At 40.3% G+C, this 20946-nt stretch overlaps 1 protein-coding gene across 4 annotated transcripts in view; it reads left to right on the plus strand.

The window, feature by feature from the left end:
- Nucleotides 1-20946, plus strand: part of COL19A1 (collagen type XIX alpha 1 chain) — a 337142-nt gene that overhangs the window by 141815 nt on the left and 174381 nt on the right. For all 4 annotated transcript variants that reach the window (XM_073336362.2, XM_078852102.1, XM_078852101.1 and 1 more), the window contains 2 exons: nt 7891-7944; nt 9187-9222. In XM_073336362.2, coding sequence (XP_073192463.1) covers nt 7891-7944; nt 9187-9222 — 90 coding nt within the window. The remainder of the gene's footprint in view (nt 1-7890; nt 7945-9186; nt 9223-20946) is intronic.

Genomic DNA, 20946 nt, shown 5'->3' on the forward strand with positions numbered 1-20946 from the left:
ACTGTTAAATCAAAGCAGTGCTCTGTTTGTGAGGCTGCCATCCCAGGCGCAGCAGAGGATGAGTTATGCCCAGCCTGTGCCCAGCCTTTCATCCCTAACTCCATTATGTCCTGGGGCTAGGAGTTGAACAGGAAGGTGGGGTTCCCAACCTATCAAGGCAGCCAGGACTCCAGTTGGGGTGGGGGGAAATAGACCGGGAACCCCTATGCAGAGCAGAGAAAGGCTCTAAAACTAAGGAGAGTCCTGACCACTCAACTCAGGTGGTAAGTCCCAGGGGACCCCTATAGAACAAAGAAAGGAGGCTTGCATGGCCACAACCTCCACGCCCATTCAGTCTGTGCCCTGAGTATCCTGGGGAAAGAAGCAGGGCTTTTAATCAGCCCTGCTCCCTCCCAAGCCAACCAGGAGGGCTCCAACAACGAGTTCCCCTCTCTCCACTCCCAGGGGGAATGGGACTCAGTAGGGAGGATTCTGAGACAGACCTCTCAAGAGGGCTCCAGGCCCTAAAGAAGACAAGCTGCAAAAGGCATCACCAAAGCTGAAGCAGACCTTCTACCATCCCAATCCACACAAAAAAGGTTTTTAAAAAGTGAAGGAAAAGCACAAATCTAGGATATACGAGTCCTCTGACTCCTCTTCTTCCTACCCTTCCTCCACTGAGGAATGTGAGCTTATCTGGCTCTGAATCCAAACAAGATGTAGGGGAAATGCCTCAAAGGTTTTTTTCCCCCTGAGAAATTTCAAACTATGTGGAACAAGGGTTGTTTACATGATTCAAGTACATCCTGAGCAGGTTTCTGAGAGTGAGCTTCAGAGTAAATTTCTTCCCTCAATCCTCCCCAGAGACTGCAATTACCCCTTCATTTGTCCTTTGAGGAAGTGATTAGAGATAAATGGAACAAGCCTGACAAAGGCAAGCACATTAACAAGAGCAACCTCAGGCTGTATAATATTCAAGAATCAAAAGGCTCTATTGCAGAGACACTGAAGGTGGATGCCTCTGTGGCATCCCTCGCCAGAGATATGGTTATTCTCTCAGAAGGGGAGTTCTAGCTTAAGGGCCCCATGGATGGAAAGATGAAGGCCACTCTCAAAAAGGGTGCTGAAGCTTCCGATGAGTATCCCTAGCAGCTACCCATGTCGCAGGCCGAGAGATGTGTTGGCCACCACTTCCCACAGCCCCCGTTGGCCTGGCACAGCGAACCGCAGCCAGTGGGAGCTGCGATTGGCCGAATCTGCAGGCACTGCAGGTAAATAAACTGTCCCGGCCCGCCAGCAGATTTCCCTGGTGGGCTGCGTGCCAAAGGTTGCCGATCCCTGGCCTAGAGAGACCTCAGCTCCCCTCCGCCCCCCATCTACTTTGTGACACAGATCACAGGAATGATCTTCATCAACCATAGACATGTGGGTCAGTGAGACAGGGATACTCCCTTGAGCTGAGGGCTCCACCTTATCCATTCTTCATCTTGTCACCCAGTTTCAACAACCACATAAAACACAATCTGATCCAGAATAAAATATCTCATCTTCTGGATATGGAGGTGTTTCCTCAGAAGACAGTTTCAACAGGTTCTACTCCATCTCCTTCATTGCAGAGAAAAGCATGTGGACTCAACCAGTGGATGAAGAAAACGAAGTTGTGGATGGAGATCCTGGCTTCTACAGTGTCATCTCTGTTGTAGGAGACTTCTTGATTTCAGTAGATCTAGCCCGTGCATATCTCTGTATATCCTCAGATTGTGCCACAATAGACTTCTGAGACTCACTGATGGCAGGAAACATTATCAATCCCAAACACTTACGTTTAGCCTGTCCTTGGCCCTCAGGGTTTTTACAAAGAGGTTGATAGGGATAATAGTCTGAGGAAATAGTTGTAGGAAACCCACCTTTCCATCCTTTTCTGGATGACATTCTGATTAGAGCTCCATTGTGTTCAGCAGCACACAGGACCACATCTCAGACATTGAGTCTTGTCCAGGTGCATGGCTTCATCAATTCCAAGAAAAGTTTCCGGGTTCCATCCACCAAAAGAACCCACCAGGGCACAAAAATCCTGAATAGCAAGTGTCTACTTTTCATTAGAAAGGTTTCAGAAAATCCAATAATGTATCTTCTTGCTCTGAGTTGCCAGAGACCTACCATAGCATTATGGCTCACACTGCTAGGACTCCTGGTGTTGTGCATTGGGATCACTCCATGGCTGCAGACCACACCCCAGAACACATGAAAAATCAAGTATGGGTTCCGACACAAGTGTTCAGTTATCTACAATGGTGATCAATCCACAACAGTGTCCCCACAGGCATGCCCATCTGCAATTCGAATTTTTTAGTCCTCACAAATGACAGCAGTCGGAAGAGCTCACTTGGTGACCCAAATAACCCAGCATCTCTGGAGCCTAGAGGAAAAGGATCACAGTGTAAACTTCCTATAGCTGAGAGCATTTGGTAAAGTTAGCTCCTTCCACCCTAAGAGGAAACCACACCGTGGTTCAGTCACACAATTTGACTATGGTCACATATTTAAACAACTGAGAGGAAACAAGGAGTCTGACACTACATGCAGAAGCAGTGGGAACAAGTAGATTGGTGGAAGAGTTCCTCCTTTTTTTTCAGAGCAATCCTCATAAAAGGCAGCAGGCACAGGATTAACCATTCTGAGTGATGCCTGAATCAAGAGGTTTTCGATCTCATCATTTGGACATTCTTCCTCCCTTCAACTGACTTGTTCACCAGTCATGCAAACAAAAAGAGGCCAAAATGCTTCACAAGGCAGCGTACCTCAGAGCCGTGGGGACACACATCTCATTGCACAGTTGGCTGCAGGACCTACTCTATGCGTTTCTACCCATTCCATTACCAGGGAAGATGGTAAGAAAATAAGATAAGAAAAGGCAACAATAATTCTTATAACTCATTGGCCAAGGAGACCTTGGTCCCTGACCTGATAGAGCAGAAACTGTAGCCCTTGCTTCAGTTTCCGTGGAGGACCAGACATCCTCTTGCAAGTTTTTTTTCTTCATCTGGACCCAGAATGGCTTCAACTAAGAGCCTGGCTACTTATAGGGAAGCACTTGAAGGTCTCTGCAACAAAGCCCGTTGCCCAATCACATCAGCCACATTATCAGAGGCTCGTTCACCTGCACATCTACCAATGTGATATATGCCATCATGTGCCAGGAATGCCCCTCTACCATGTACATTGGCCAAACTGGACAGTCTCTACATAAAAGAATAAATGGACACAAATCAGGCATCAAGAATTATAACAATCAAAAACCAGTCGGAGAACACTTCAATCTTTCTGATCACTCTATTACAGACCTAAAAGTAGCAATATTACAATAAAAAAACTTCAAAAACAGACTCCAATGAGACACTGCTGAATTGGAATTAATTTGCAAACTGGACACCATTAACTTAGGCTTGAATAAAGACTGGGAGTGGATGGGTCATTACACAAAGTAAAACTATTTCCCCATGCTTATTTCCCCCACCCCCCGCCACTGTTACTCACACCTTCTTGTCAACTGTTGGAAATGGGCCATCCTGATTATCACTATAAAAGGTTTTTTTCTCCTGCTGATAATAGCTCACCTTAATTGATCACTCTCATTATAGTGTGTATGGCAACACCCATTTTTTCATGTTCTCCGTGTATATATATCTTCCTACTGTATTTTCCACTGCATGCATCCGATGAAGTGGGTTTTAGCCCACGAAAGCATATGTTCAAATAAATTTGTTAGTCTCTAAGGTACCACAAATACTCCTCGTTCTTTTTGCTCATACAGACTAACACGGCTACCACTCTGAAACTTGAAGGTCTATTTGTCCTCCAGAATCCAGACATTGCTTTCATATAGGAGAGTATGAACACTAAAATCATACTTCTCCACTTGGTCCAGATTCTGTAACTGGTGCCAAGAGCACAATATAAATCCCAGAGATCCTGGAGTTTCAACCATTCTGGATTTTCTCCAGGAAATTATAGACAGAGTTCTTCAGTCCAATAACATTGCATGCCAGGTGTCTGCTCTTATTAATGTGCAATTTGCAGGATCCTCAGCTCCCTGGCGTACAATCCAAAGCAGATTTCTTGGAGCAGTCCAACTAACCAGACCAGCAGTCTGTGAAATCTACAAATCATCAGAGATTCATGTCCCGGAAGAGATCAAAGCACACTCCACAAGATAGCAGCTTCATGGGTGGAATGAGCCAGTGCATCCACTTCAGAAATTTGTAAAGCAGCCACTTGGTCTACAGCTGATACCTTTACTAAGCACTACAAGCACTATCATCTTTGACAGGAAGGTATTGCAGGTTGTAGCCTAGAAATAATATAGATCTTTAAGTGAGCTCATAAAAAGAGGGTACTTCTGTTTCCATAACCCTCCCTACATCTGATCACTGTTCACTATTTCCCAGATGTCCAAATTGTGAGAGATGCGGGGCTACAGAATGGAAAATTTCTTACTGATAATTTCCTTTCTGCTAACAGCTTCTCCTACAATTCTACACACCCTAGATTGCTTGGGAGGATCAAATATTTTGTGGAATCATTAACACAGGACCATTTTTCCTTGGTCTAATGTGCATACTTATTTCATTGTCTCTGAAATTTTTTGTGAATGATGTTCTACAAACTTTACAGCTTGCAAATAATTCATCTGGCAGCAGGATCAGAGGGGGTGTGGCCAGAGCATGTGGAGGCACAAGGCTGGTCCTCCTCCATGAAGAGGCAGAGAGAGAAGAACAGCCCAGATGTCGAGAATTGAGGGAGACACAGATAGCAGAAAGGAAATGATCAGTAATAAATTTTCTGTTCATGGTGGCTGCTCCCTTCTCCCCATTTTTTTGTTTATTAGATCAGGAAAACTGACAGTGGGGGTGTGGAAAATAATAATTTAAAAAATAGTTAGAGAATGGTGTCAATTGATACCATAACTTACTCCTTTAAATTCCAGTGATTTGCCCATAGTTGGTATTTGGATCATTAACTCTTCTGGTAGTGCAACATTATAAAATAAATGCATTTATGTAAGGAAACCCAATGGAGAGTTCAGATTCTTAGCACAACTTGGTTATGTTGAACCTTTTCACAACTGGTGGGTAAAGACTTAAAATAAAGTAGGATTATAACTTGCATTTTGGCACCTCTAGCAAAAGCTCTGAGTCATTTTTGATCTGCAGAAAGAGCAAGCTGAATTTCTCTGAGAAAGGAAAGACATCTAGTTGAAGGCTGTATGTAGGGTGTGAAGGTGTCATGAATTCCTTAATTCACCAAAGTGTATTGTTGTGCTCCGCAGAGAAATTAGAGTTAGAACAAGTTAGAATTCATGGACCACAGGTCTGATCCAGCATGGCAATTACTCTGCTCTTATTTCAGAAACAGCCAGCAGCAGCTAGAAGTCTGGTCAGTTTAAAAGCGGGGGCTACAGAGAGGAACAAGGCTGCTATATGCCAGCTGTTTGTTTCCTGACAGCAACTATGTCTGTAACATATTAACATAATTAAAATTAAATCAAATTTAATTAAAACTATACAGTGGAAAAATAAAATAAAAAGTATTTATGATAGGAAAGCATCTTAAGGATTTTTCCTACTTGCTTTTTTGTCCTTTTATTGTTGCATAACTGTAAAGGACAGACATGTCTAGTTACTCGTAGCCTGTTCAGGTATATTGAAATAAATGCATGATTTAAAAGCCCTGCTGTTTTCAAATTTGCTCATTTGAATGCACTAACTGCAAATGCAAGTGTTGTCCAATTTCCCCTATTCCTTTCAATTAAAGATTGACCTCTGTCTTCACTGTGTCCCTGCAGTCGCAGCCAGGCAGTATACCTCTGCTAGGTACCTCCAAGGCTCAGCACTAACAGCCGTAAACATACCAGTTAGAAAAAAGAAGCTCATAGCTTGACAGTGCACGGTTTGATTTGGCTGTTTTTTATTCCTCCACTGTTGCCCTTCCTACCTAATACTGACATATTCAATATATTTTTCATTCTGGTAGCTGAAGAATTCTCTGTGTCTTTTTCTCTCTCTTTTTTTGTCTGTTCTATAAATTCACAGCCAAGAACTAATTCCTCTAGTGAAACCTATTGTTGCACCACTGATTCTCTAATGCTGTAAGTTCTGAACCAGATCCACAAAACAGAAAATAACACAAACTCTCCAGATACCTGACATATCCAACAAATGTCTTCTATTTTTATATGTAAAATATTGCAATTTATACTCTTCTAGGTGATAACTAGTGCAGAAGGTAGAGATAGATGTATGTGCCGGCTGTAAACATGAGAATAAAAAAGGAAAGATGGTTTTTGGCTTGCTTTTTGGATCTGTTTGCCTTTTAAAAAAAAATTTAAGATCAACGAGCAAAACTACTTCTGATTTAACTCTTACATATTTGGCAAGCTTAATAAAGGACAAATCAAAGCTAAATCAGGGGTATTTACAACAACCACAAATTTAATCCGAAGTGGGTACTTAAATGCTCGTATAGTTCTAAATTATGTTCCTTCCAGATGGTGAATTAATGTAATTTTAGCAGGAAGTGAAGTTGCACAAATATGCAGTATTTAGAACACTGGCTGATTTAATGTTTCTGTACCCACCAAGGCACAGATGTTGCTTATCATTTTAGTGTCAGTTGTCTCTCTCTTTTCAATTATTGCAAACTGAGGAATGGAGTTTGTAAGGCATGGAATAGGGTGGGGAAGAATTCAGGGCAGTAAATCTTGATTCATGTCTAGATGACATCCAGTTTTTATGTCACCATCTCACCCAACACACTTAGGTGCTGAGGGTGATGGCCTGCTTGTTAAATGTGACCGTATTACATCAGTGCATCATGGACTGTGTCATCTGCTAGTTGGTTTCCAGGTGGAGTTTAAGGATCTGGTTTTGGCCTATAAAGCCCTAAATGACTTAGGGCCTGCCTACTCTCTCCCCATGGCATACTTCTGAAGCTGAGATCAGTGGAGGTGCTGAGCTGGAGACGACTTGGTTTAAAGGAAAGGGAGCTTCTGATAGGTTGTTCTCTGTGATGGGGCCCCAGCTTCAGAATTCAGTTCCTGCCTTGTTCCAAAATAGCTTGAACTGCTTGAGTTTAGGGGCACATTGCAAAGCACATCTATTTCCCCAGGCTTTTGGGGAGTAGGGAGAACAATAAGGGTTGTAGAGTGGTAGTGCTGAGGGTACTTTATCTTCTCTTGGTTGGATATTTGTGGTGATTTAAGTAGGCAAAATTGCTGGATTTGTAATGTCTAAGAATGGCAGCACATATTCTCTGCTTCTCTCGCTTTCACTGGTTGCAACATAGACGGGGACTGTTAAAAAACTGACTATTTCTCTCTGATTCTATTCCTGGCTCCAGATGAAGGTTAGAGGCTTGGTCTGAACTACACTTTCTGAGTATGGTGATCTTGGAACAATATGTCAGCTGGGGATTGCACTCCTTATCACTACCACTCCTCCTGCTTCTCATCCACACATGCCTGTTCTACCAGATACTGTGGAGTGATTGGTGTATGAGCTGGCTCTGCTGGCTTTATGCCTGCTAGGCCACAGCAGAGAGATTCCCAGGCGGAGTCTAGGGGACGTTCCCATTCCCTTTGCACCACTTGAGCAAATGAAGCACAGCTGTCCAGATAATCTGGCCCTGTATATTTAAATATCTGTTGAGGGCACCTAAAACTTCTGGTAGGTGTCTCTTGGTTTTTGAACAAATCAAAATAAATATTTACTCTATTTCAAAAGTAATAATATTAGTGATTTAAAACTGATTTGATTAGCAGATGCTAATTCACACAAACAGAGAATTTTGCCCAAGACCTTCTGTCAACTAAAATGTATATACATTATATGCATTTTTTTTGTATTTGTACAGGGCTTAAAAGGTGATCCTGGTGATCCTGGTCTGGCTGGTCCTAAGGGAGAAAAGGTATTTGTGTGTGTGTGTAAATTCATTAATATTTAGCCATTATACTATATATATAAATACACACAGAGGGAGACATATTGCACACAGAAAACTGTTAAAAGAGCATTACGGTTGCAAAGATGAGCGCTCAAAAATTAGGAAATAATAGAATTAAGGTTGCCTGTGAAAATTCAGTTGGGCCTCCTTGTGTGTATTATGGTATAGTCTTTAGTTACATGATCACATACTGTTTTTTCCACAAGACCCCTGCATCAGTGTGCAGGATGAAAGGTGCTCACTGAATGAGCAGTTACTTAATCTTTGATTTTATCCACGTTGTGTGGCCTCAGCCCTAATTTATTTATTTATTTACACTATCCAATGCCAGTTCTGTATCCAGAAATATTAATTTCTATATATATTTTGTTACCAAGAATATTAGTTCTTATACACTATACTTTTCATCTTCATAAACATAACCATGACTTGTGACTGTCTTCTATTGCTAACTTCCACTCAAGAGCAGCCATCCTCTTGTCTTCTCTTGATCTCTCAAATGTTAAATATGATATATCAATGTATTTTATAATTCTAAATATAAAATACAAATTATATTAATAAAGAAACCAACAAGATCTGTACATTAAGGATCGTGAGATATATATTTTTATGTAGTATTTAATGTATTCCTCAATCTTCCCCAAGCCCCCTAAACCCATTTTTTATGTCATCCCTTGCTGTCCTTTTTCTAGCTTAGGGCATGAACCTCAGGGTATGAGGATCTAACTCTACAAACACTACTCGCATGAGTGACTTTACACATATGACCAATCTCATTGAGTTCAATGGGCTACCTGGTGTGCATTAAATTAATCTTGTGCAAAGTATCTGCAGGATTAGTTTCTGAAACAGTACCTCTTTGGTCAGGGGCTTGTCATTTTGTATAGCTGTAAACTATCATGCACATATGTGGCACTACAGAAATAACATTTCACATAGACAAGGTGGGTGAGGTAATATCTTTTATTGGACCAACTTCTGTTGGAGAGAGAGACAAGCTTTCAAGCTATACAGAGCTCTTCTTCAGGTCTGGTAAAGCTATTTTATATTTTACATATGCTTTTGTGAAGTGAGACCATGTTGTTGATCAATATGGTATCAACCGTACTTACGTTTCTTTCTGATATCCTCTAACTATGTGTAAAAGTAAAAAATGTGTAACTGAACGAACTGCTGACTACCCTCTCCCCCTGATTTTCCTAGGGAGATGAAGGGCCTCCAGGACAAGCTGCTTTAAGGGTACGTACTCCAGAAAACAAAGGAACAAACAATAAAAAACAGTGGGAGGAAGGAAACCACTCAAGAAGTGTGGCTTTTTTTGTTTCTTTGTTTCTAAACCTCTTTCCTGTTAAACAAAAAAGCCATGTCCTTATTTCCAGATGTCTGTGCATTTTCTAAATGTCATATTTATCGGTAGGTAATTCCCTATAAGATGGGACACTCACTTCTTAGTTGACACTGAATAGGTAAATGGAAATGTATAAACATCAAAAAGAAAATAGCAATAGTCAAAACATCCTGAAGACATTTCCCACACAACTTCAATGAGAATGTCCTTTTTTAACCTGCTGGCTTGTAGCATGTATGTTACCAGTGAAAGAACTAAACTGCTGATTTTCAGTAAAAGCTTAGAATGCAAATGAAATTTGCTGTCTAAAGATAATGTGAGTATTCTGTCAGCTAGCTCATTTATTAAGCATTCAGTTGAGGCTATTATACTGTTGTTTCTGTGATATAATACTGTATTTCTGTTTTCAAAATATTGAAACTTGACATACAAGGCCTGATTTTGAGAAAGTTGAAGAGTAGCCTTTGTGCACACAACTTTAACAATTGTTTGTGAAATTTGCTTGTGCAAATGGAGGATTTACATGTATAATAGTGATAATTCCACCAGAGTTGGTATGCAGTTACATGTACATAAAATGCATGAAGCTCTTGGGGCTCATCTTTCTGAAAATCACACTCAAAGTCTGAGTTAAGGGGCACAGCTGTGATGAGGAAAGACATTCAGTTTGGATCTCACTCTACATAAAACGAGAGACAGTTGCTGGCAGGATGTTTTATGTTAGGGGTCCCCTGTTTTTGAACTTGCTCCTTCACTTGGTCTGCCAAATATTCTATATTTGTGAATCTTCCAAGGAGGCTGCAAAACCTTTATTTTCCCTTTCCCCCCGAAAGCTGTCGAGGAGGGAGTGGGTTGAGGTAGAGGTATTTATGGTCAGTCTGTCATAACTGCTATGGCAAGAGGAGAGGAGGGACTCTGCAATAGCTAGTGCCTAACCCACTCAACAATTTAAATATTAGAACCAGCCCCTGGAAATTGATCCAAAATTGAACAGGGTGACAATGTACAGCCTGGAGCACAGCAACATAAGAATTGCCTGGATAAAGTGGATCAGTCCATTTACTTCGCAAAAAGAAAAGGAGTACTTGTGGCACCATAGAGACTAACCAATTTATTTGAGCATAAGCTTTCGTGAGCTACAGCTGACTTCATCGGATGCAAATTGGTTAGTCTCTAAGGTGCCACAAGTACTCCTTTTCTTTTTGCGAATACAGACTAACACGGCTGTTACTCTGAAACCATCCATTTACTTCAACATCCTTTCTCCAGCAATAGCCAGTATCAGCTACTTCAGTGGTAGATAAATTTCATAGAATAATCTGCCCATACTGAAAATCTGTTCCCAAACCGTTGCTAGTTAGTTTGGCTTTTGGCCTGAAGCTCAAGTGCTTATAGCCGTACAAAAAGTCTGTTTTTTTTATTCTTTACTAGTATAACTGGATACTCTGATAGGTAGCTTTTTGGCCTATCATGCTTAGGAACTTAGGAATACCCATATCGGTTTAGTTCAGAGGTCCATCTTGTTCAGTATCCTTTCTGCAACAGTGGCTAATACCATATGTTTCAGAGGCAACTGTGAGAAACCCTGTAGTGGAAAATCGTGGAACAATTGTCTCTCTACAGGAGAAGTTTCTTCCTAAACTCTGTCAGCGAGTGGTTGCCTGATGCTCTGAATCATCACTTTCTAATTCTATCCAACATCACTGTGAATGTTCTTATTAGCTATATAAACATCCAGTCATTTCTGAAGATGGGACATTACTTGATATTTGGGTTTCATGAATGTATAATTATTGAGTGGATTTCTACTTGGCCTATGCCTTCAATCCTAGGTACAGCACATTCCATTAGTCTATTCTGGGCATGACAAAAGGGTGAAGTCACATGGCTAAGTCCTGTTTTAAGAATAGGGGGGGAAGTCTTATTGCCAGTTGAAAATGAAGGAAGGCATATAACTGGTGCTATACTGTGTTGCAATGAGTACAACAGAACCCTGAGATTGTGCATTTTCTTAACCACTGGTGGCCGCATGACTTCGATACAGGGTGAGTTTTTTACAGTTCATCAAAATGCTTTTACAGCTCATCATAATGCTTTTCTCTTCCTCCTCGCATCATCTCCATCTTACCTGAATTTAATTTGAGTGAGTAATTTTTTTATTTAGGTTCTAATTTCTTTCTGACTCCATGAAAGCTGGAAGACAGCATCCTCTGTGCTAGAGGAGAAAGACATGTAGAGCTGTGTATTGTTGTTTGTTGTTCAAATATAAAATATATTAATGAAAATCCATACTCTATACTGTTGGTCCAAATGTCCAAAATTTAAGTCTGTCATATTGCCCTCTTAGCCTTTCCCCTCACTCTGTCGCATCTAGCAGGGCACCCAAAGGGGGGGAGCAAATTCCACAGTTAATAGTGCTTCCTTGAAAATCCTGTGCCTCCAGCACCCACCTCCCAATTTAAACCAGGGGCACTGTCACTCAAATGCTTCGGCTAATGCAACATCATGTGGGGAAAGTTCCTTAAAGGAACCAGGAATTTGAAGATTAAAATCACCAGGTTAAATTGCATATGAAATTAATGGAAAGGCATTGCAGTCTGTGAAACACTGCAAGAAACGCAATTTAACTATCTTCTGTGAAGCACATAGCACTTGTGATCATGGCAAACCTACTACTACTAATAGTAGTATAATTCTGCATCACCTAAAGTTTGAAAGTTTGAGTGGTTTTATGCAGAAGACATTCTAGTAATTTTTGATGTCAGAGCAATGTTAGCATTGCAAGGCAAAAAGATTGCCAAATTCTTTCAAGTGTACAAGATAAAAACCATTTTTGGCTACTGCTGTCCGATGGCTGAGTAGTGTTTGCACATTGGAGGCACTGCTGCCTATAGAGGCTCGCTGTTTTACCCAGTGTGCTGAAATACACATTGAACAGGAAGGGAGAAAAAATAAAATCCTGCAGTTCATTGCCTGAGCACTGTTAGTGTAGATGTGGAATCACCTGACAGACCTTCTGAGTCCTGTCAAAGAAAAAAGAGCCTCTTGAGCAACAACATTTATCCCTTTTTGTTTCTGCAACTGTGTTACTAAAACCACATAGCGAATGATACCAAAAACAATGTGGATATTTGATTTTTCATTCATTCCCAGAATGAGATTGTAATCTAAAAAGCTCACAGCAGTCTCTGTACTTCTGTCAGGGTCAAGGAAGTATCAGGACTCCTGGTATTGCTACTGTTCCTGTGCTACTACCTTCCTTGTAACCTGCTTCCAAAAAGAAGATTTGAGGCAGGATGATAATTAGCAAAATCAGTGTCAACAGATGATTTCTTGAGCGAGTATATAACACTTGCTTCTTTAAGAGAAGCGGGCACCTTATGCCCCAGAAAGGAAATGTTGGCAGTCCTTTCCACTAATAGGTCAAATGTCTTCCTGTTAGATTTTATCAGCCAGAAAGAAAATGGATCCAAATTGCATTGTGATAGCTTGAAGCTCCCTGAGCATCTACAGAACCTCATTGACTGATGCTGCCCAAAACTTTCCAGAAAAGGCTTTTGTTCTATGGAACTGAAAGTTCTGTCTGAATCAAATAACATTACTCCCAAAGTAAAATGAAAACTCCTCACAGCAAGGGTATTGATGTTGTCTGAGTGAAGACAACCAAAAATAATCATGTTTTTTTTTCTCTCTCTACACTCTCACTCACACACACACATTCTACTGATCAGGATAATGTAGATAGCATGATGAAAACAAAGGTAAAGGTGTACGCTCCATATTTTCCACCTTAATTCTCAGTCCAAACGTGAGATCCAGAGTGTGACCAGCTGTTTGCATTGAGTCAGCCAGCCATCTGAGAAAGCGCCATGGTTTTCATGAGGTCCTGAGCTAACCCAGAAGAGCCATCATCCATACTGACATTGATTATTGTGGGTGACTTCATTCTCAGCATCTCGACAGCAGAGAGGATTTCATTCAGCTCAGCAAGGCCTTCTGAGATGCAGCAGGAATCTATATGCTAAAATCTACTATATCTCTGCTGTACCTGGAATTTTCATAGTAGGTAGGTACAGTCTATCAGATCCAATTTTGGAGTAGGAAACCTCCAGGTCTCTTGCAGTCATGGAGATTCAACCACCACCACCTCCCGTGTACTGATGACAAACTGAACACCTAGCTGGAGACATCTGGGCTAATTATTGTCCTGCAGATCTTGAATATACAAGCAAAATCAGGCCCCATATTTGTAATAAAAACATGGGAGGTAGTAACCTAATTTCTAAATCTTGCATTAAATAGCATAAGCTGAAGGAAAGGGTCAAAGTTTTCCAACGTTACCCCCTACTAATTCCCTGTAGAAAAAGCAGAAGAGGCATCCTAATGGAAGTCCTTCCACAACAAGATTTTGGAAGTGGACAGCACCTGATGTTGGATGCTGTCATGCAGATGATGGATCAAGTAGAGTAAACATGGATGTGTCACCTGTGTCCATCCCCATAAGACAATCTCCCATATTTTCAACCTGTAGTGTCTCAGTGTCATAAAATGATCCAAAGTCTGATTGGGGTCTAAAATATCAGTGATTTGCTTGTTTGTTTGCTACTGTCTATTGATTAGTCTTGTCTTTGAAGGAAAGAATGGAGACTGGACTGAAGTTGGTGATTTCATTAGCATAAGTGATAATTTGTTGGGAGCAGGCTGAACATTACATGTTGGTGGTGGAATTTTGCATTTTTTTCTGAACTGAATGACTGAAATCTTTGAAATTTGCCTTTCTTCATTAATATTCAGTTACACTTTACATTATAGTAGATGCCTGTTACACCGTACAACCTGGCCTCTTACTCCTCTGTATGATCAGTTGAAAGTTGACTCATTCACTGTGTCCCATGTGTTTCTAAGCTAATTGGATCGTCACAGAGTCTAGTCACTAGTCTTTAGGGTCCAGACTAGTCCTGAGAGGCACCCTCCCCTAGTGTAAGCTCATCCTTTCTGTGTGTGAGGTTTATCAACATTTCAGGCTGGGCAGATTCCCTTCTGCTCACTCTCTCCTGCATGCCCTTCTTACATGTGGTGATGGGCTGCCCCTTGCTCTTAAATAGAGTCTGACTCCTTGTCATCTGCTCCACTAGGATTCTCCAGCTCCTTCTCCATTTTCATGCTCCACTTGCCAGCCCCCATTGTCCATGGGGGTGGGTCAGTAGCTAAAAGTCTCTCAGTCAATAGCCCCAGATTGCAATCTTGATGACTCTTGGTGACAGACTTTTAGTCTGGAGTGCAATATGGTAAGCCGCTGTCAAGCAAGTTTAGACATCTGTTCAACACATCATACAAAATGGAGTTAGTAACTGGATATAGATATAATCCAATCTGATTGCACCGCTGAACTTTTTTCGTATTGTTCTGGCATTTTTAAGGCAGGATATGTGGGAAAGAATATCAGAAATTGGGACCTATGCATCCATACTGAAATACAGTTTTTGAGGGAAGAAGCAGGGAAGGCGAGAACAAAGAAGTGAGGACCTGTGAATCCTATGCACTTTGTCCAGCATAAAAAAAGATTTTATATATAGGCTTCAGTTAGGAGGGAAAAAGTGGTACTTCTATACTAATGCACTGTTTACACATCCAAACTCTGATCACAGTCACAGAGAGGATGAATGTTTTTTCTGAAAATGATTAACAGTGAAATAGTTGACAAATTTGATATTCTAACTTGGAGATCCTTAGGCTTCAGAGTTAATGTTCTCATAGATGAATGGGAGTAGTTTACACTTCATACAGATTCCTAGATTTTAAGGCCTGAAGGGACCATTAGATCAGAAGTAGAGAAGATGATTTTGAGCTTAAGACACAGGAAGGAGTGTCAAGGAGATCTATATTTCATGTGCTCCATGGCTCAGGTATAGTCCTTGTGTGCCCCTCTCTTGCTAAAAAGAGACCACAAATCTAATCAAGCAATTAGAGAAATCTCGAACCTAAATTTTAGATGTGCTGACCACCCCCAGTTCCCATTTACTTCAGGTGGAGTTGTGAGTGCTCAGCTTCTCTGAAAATCAGGTCCAAGATGTATCAAGTTGGACATCCAAAATCAGAAGCTAGTTTTGAACTGCGTGGGCTTAACCTTACTGTAGCTTAAATCATTCATATTTATAAAACAGACATCTAAAGCTTTGAGATTTGTTGTTTGATGGAAGGTGCTATAAAGTGTTCCAGTCCAGATGATTCAGGCATAGTAAAACAACTTTAATTCTGCAGAAACTGATGATGCCCTCAGAGAAGTGCTAGTACCATCTGAAGAATTTCCACATACAGTAATTGTTAACTGAGAGATGAGGCAAGATCACCACAGCAACTTGAAGACAGATTACAACACTGCTTGAATAGATAGCGCAGCAAGAAAACTGTCACTCTACCGCTGCAAAGTGTCATGGGTGTCTACAAAAAGGCAAATGAGGTCAGGGACAGTGATTAGGGGAAAATCCAATCCAGTCTCTAAATCTTATGCTTCATTTTGTGATTTTTATGTAGCCATGACTTTATAATACATAACCTCAGACGAAAGATGGCTCATTCTGCCATAAATAAATAGTAGGTCAGATAATACCCGAGGTTCAAATAACACTGAATTAGGCCTGATAGCAATACTATTCAGATTGCTGTAGCAAAGACTGCGGTGTCAGTGTTTCAGTTATAAACCTTGTTAAATTCAAGGGGTTAAAACTCATCACAAAATAATATTTTGGGCTGAAGCTTGGCATTATTTGGAGCCATTTCTGATTTTTCCTACTAAGAAAATGTTTTGTTTGGTTATTTTGGTGATATGGAAATATAAAATAAATTTGTTCTTGGGTGATTTGGGGGAATAACTAAAATAAATTTCACTTTTAATTTGAAATTTTGTGAGGCAAACTACAAAAACAGAGATTCTGGACCAGATTTGGCACTAGCCTTTTTTGTGCTATTCATATGATCCAAAGGGCCTGGATTCTGGCTTTAACTTTCAAGCAGAGAACCCCTTGCAGGTGCAAAGCTAGCAGATCATTTCCTATGTTAGTCACTCTCCACCCCAGTGTAGAGGAAGTGCTCAGGAAGCAGGGTGACACTGGTGTGGCAGAGCTCTGTTTTACTATGCTCATCCTCCACTGCATGAGGTTTCTTGGAGACCATGCACCAGTGGTATAAGTTAAAGCAGGGCCTAGGCTCCCATATTCTGTGCTGCCCCAGGCCTAGCATGAGCTAGAGCAAACCCAGTGTTGCTCTATTTCATGCCAGGGATATGCCATGATAGAAACAGGGAGCTGTAAGTAGCTCCCTGACTCTCCACCTACACCCCCAACACTGAGCAGAATTAGGGTGCAGGGGATACTGGAGGGAAAATCCACGTTTTTTTCAACAAGTGTTTAACTATGCATACATGACAGAGGTAACCATAAGAGCCAGTACAGCAGTGGTGGCCAGCCTGAGCCTGAGAAGGAGCCAGAATTTACCAATGTACATTGCCCCCTGCTCACAGCACCTCCTGCCCACGATCAGCGCCTCCCCCTCCCTCCCCACACCTCCCGATCAGCTGTTTCTTGGCATGCAGGAGGCTCGGGGGGTGAGGGCAAGGAGCAAGGGCACTTCAGGCTCAGGGGACTGGGTGAGAAGGGGTGGAGTGGGGGCAGGACCTATGGCAGAACCAGGGGTTGAGCAGTGAGCACCCCCAGACACAAAGGAAAGTTGGCGCCTGTAACTTCAGCCTTGGAGTTGGTACCTATACAAGGAGCCGCATATTAACTTCTGAAGAACCACGTGGCTCAAGAGCCACAGGTTGGCCACCCCTGCAATACAGCATGGCTTGTAAATAATGCATGATCAGAATTAGTACGTGTGCCAAAATACATAATTACTCAATAAGCTATAACAGTCTTAACAGATAGATGAAACACATACCAAAATATTTTAACGAGAAATACTTCTTCTAAAGTTCCCCAAAATGTTTAGTCAGTTATAATGTATATTGACATGAGTCAAACTATGCATTGCTCTGAGAGATCATAATGGTCTGGAGAATCTGTCCAGTTAATAATACAAGTCTGAAAACCTTTCATAAAATCTCTTCACTGCCCTTCAAAAACCACCACCAACAACAAAACTTTAGGCATAGAGAAGAAGCAAAGAATTCAAGAGGGAATGCATGTGTCATATGGTTAAGTAAAGGTCTGATTGTAGCCCACTGAAGTCTAGGGGTTTGGGTCAGGCCCTAAAGCAATATGTTAGTTTGAGTGTTGCAAAGATAATATGCATGTATAAAGTTCCACAATATTTCATATATTTTGTTGTTTTTAATGTAATTTCACCATGCTTGAAATGTTTAGAAAAAAGAAACTGAATTAGAAATATAATATAAGCAAAGTTGAGAAGGAGACATAAAGATAAATTTAAAAGCGTCTGTGCATTGAACTTCTGTTGAAGTAAGTAGTCAAAAGGAGTTTTGTTCAGGGAGGGTTTCTAGGATTTCTTGCAGTATTTAAGTATATGCATTTGAATCATACATTATTACACAATAAGCTCTAATGGCTCTGATCACTACATTTTTAAGCATTTTTTTAAAAGATCTTCAGTTCAAGTTGTTATGTTTTCCTGAAGTCAGTGATTCATACATCTGCTCATGGAATATCCTTTACATTGAGTCCTTGATTATGGTAATGATTTGACACAGGAAATCCAAAGTTAGGGCTCATAGTCGTACTTCATTTCTGCCACTGTGTGTAGTTTGTAGTTTATAGTGCTTTACCTTTCTAAAGTACTATACAAGTATTAAAGGTTCATCATTGTTTTTTTATAACATTTTTTAAAAAATTTATAATAGTGTAAATTAGGAATGAAATTTTAATCTTCTCACTTTAGTTACATTTTATACCCTTAACATTATGTAATATACTGTCTTATATGTGAATATATTATTTTGTTTTCAAGTCCTAAAAATTAATAATTTCTATGATAACTAGTGCTATCTTTAGAGACCCTCCAGGGAATAAAAACCGGGGGTTACAGTGTTCTACTGCACAGTTTTGTCAAAATACAGAATTTAGGCTTAGGAAGGGAGAGACTGGTCTCTGAAATGTCACAGTTGGCTAAGCTCCTCTCTTCCTTTCTGGCATCACAGCTTAAGCCTGGGCATGTCATGTCAGAAGAGTGACAGGTGAAGGAAGGTAGTGCAGCGATCTCTCTTGTAAAATATATGAAAACTATTCCTCTTGACACTTGATCTGCTGCTTTTAGTTCCTCAGGAAAATGAGTGTCCATCTGTACGTTCTTGTGGATCTATCCCTTTTGGGAGTTATAAAATACTCATCCAGATGGCACCAAGTGTTTACACAGAAGCCAAAGGTTAAGTCAGTCACAAGCAAACGTACCTAAGACTTGCTTACTAAACAGATATTTGGAATGCTGGCTCTTTGGGCTTAGTTAAATCAAGCTCAAGGGAAATTCATACACAGATACTGTGCAGAGTAGTCAGCATGAGGAAATGGCAAATTCAGGTCTGGGCAAGTTCTGTGGTCACTTTTAGATTCAGTAAACAGACGATACACCAACAGCATACTGCAGCTTTGATGTAGCAGGTTATGTAATATTCACACAGGGATAAAACTGTAAATTATTTTATATCACAAAGTTTCAATATGCACATTGTATTTAAAACCTTAATTATTGAATAGTTAACTAACTGAAGATGTAATATACTGTATCCTTGAGTGTTTAATATTAGCTGTTTGAAGTATGCTCTTCACACCTAGTGGGCTGATTCTACAGACATTTTCTATGCAACTGGTCCTTTCACACATCCCAAAATGGGACTACTAGTGTGAAAAAGGATGTGCAGATTCAGGCCCTAAAAGGGAAATCCTGTTTATAAATGTTTCATCCAGTGTTATTCTGCCTCTTAAAATTAAAAACTGCAGGTGAAAGCAGACTGATTAATAAAAGAATATATAACTTGGAAGTGATTTTATATTTTCATTGTTTAAAAAATATGTCTCCAGTAACAGGAACCTGTATTTTAACCATTTCTGCCATTTAAATGGAGGTTATTAGAGTTCATGAAAATATTAACCTATCCATTTCTTTTGGGCTAGATGTAGTCATGGGATTATCTCCTGGTTTTTAAATGTTGTTTAAATGTGAGGGAAGACCCTGTCAAGGTAAACTTGTCTAGAGACGCAGATAATATTTCTGTAGTTTCAAGCTATTTTTATTTTTATCTCCTCTGCGCAGTAATACAGGAGAGCTGGTGCTTAGGGCCAGAGGGAAGATTTATGTTTTGGTCTCAGAGAAGATTTATGTTTTGTAAAAACCTGCAGTCTGCTCAGTTGACATGGAAATGATTTATGTGTCTTTCATTAGAAGAATGATGTGAGAATAGTTCCCTGTTCCTTTCTATTACTAGTGCACTTCACTGTAAAGAGGCATTTCAAGTGACTCTCTTTCAGGAGTTTAAATTATGCATTTTTTTGGCTTACAAAATAAACCCTTGTCTAGTAAAAGTGCTAGGTTCATAAACTATGAATTTTTATGACATAGTTCTGTCCATTTCTTATTGAAATGATGGTCTCTGTTGAAAATAAATTAAAATAGATTTAAAGCTCCACTATCTGAAAAAGGTGTAGAAATTACCACACCCATAGGAAAATGAGATTATAGTTTTGTTTGCTTCACTAATATATTATAAAAATGTAGTAGGCCATATTTTGATGTAGTCTGATATATACAGTTAGGGCTAAATTCTGCTTCGATACTTACTGAAGTCTGTGGAGTGGTGACAGAGTAACCAGTGATAGAACTGGAGTCTGCAAAACACCTATTGATTTCAGTAGGAGCACTATGGGCCCTGATCCTGTAGCTGCTCTGCATATGGAACTTCCATATACTTCAGTGAGTTTTGAATGCAGGGTCAGGTCCCATTTAGATTAAATTAATCCCACATGCATATTTTAAAGAAATATTGATCGAATTTCCTCATAAAATTTGTGGTATTATAATGAAGAAAGTAAATGTGACCTATAGTAGAACCCTGATTTCATGAACATTGATCTTATCTTTCTGCCATCCAATGCAACTTAAATCTGTCAGCCTCCTTTCAAGTGTGGTTTTGAAAAAGACAGATTTGGTGTGAAAGAAGAGATGCAGTTGTCACAAAGAAAAGTCAGGCATACTGTGTACATTTGTAACATACACTATAATTGAATGATTAATAAATTTATGCACTGTACCTTCTATAATTTTGAGATGTTCAGTTTTGTGAGCATTTCAATTTTTGCTCAATCCCCAATTAGTTCATAAAATAGGGGTTCCGCTATAAAACAATATATTGCTCATAGTGGGTCATTCATGGCATTTAGCCACAGCCCCGCATTAGAGGCAAGGCAGAGCAGCGGCACCCTGGCTCAGAGATAGTGTGCATGTTGAGGGCTTTAGGTTGCGCTGGAGTTCGCAACACCCCTTTAAAGGAGGAGTATGGCATTAAGGGCCTCAAGCCAGCATATCTAGCTGAGAAGTAGTGGAGTCAAACAAAACTCTGCTTACTTCCTGTCCCTTCCTTCCCCAATTTAGCCAATTTATACAGTGAC

The sequence above is a fragment of the Lepidochelys kempii genome, chromosome 3 (genome assembly GCF_965140285.1).
Source record: "Lepidochelys kempii isolate rLepKem1 chromosome 3, rLepKem1.hap1, whole genome shotgun sequence".
In the NCBI taxonomy this organism is placed as follows: domain Eukaryota; kingdom Metazoa; phylum Chordata; order Testudines; family Cheloniidae; genus Lepidochelys; species Lepidochelys kempii.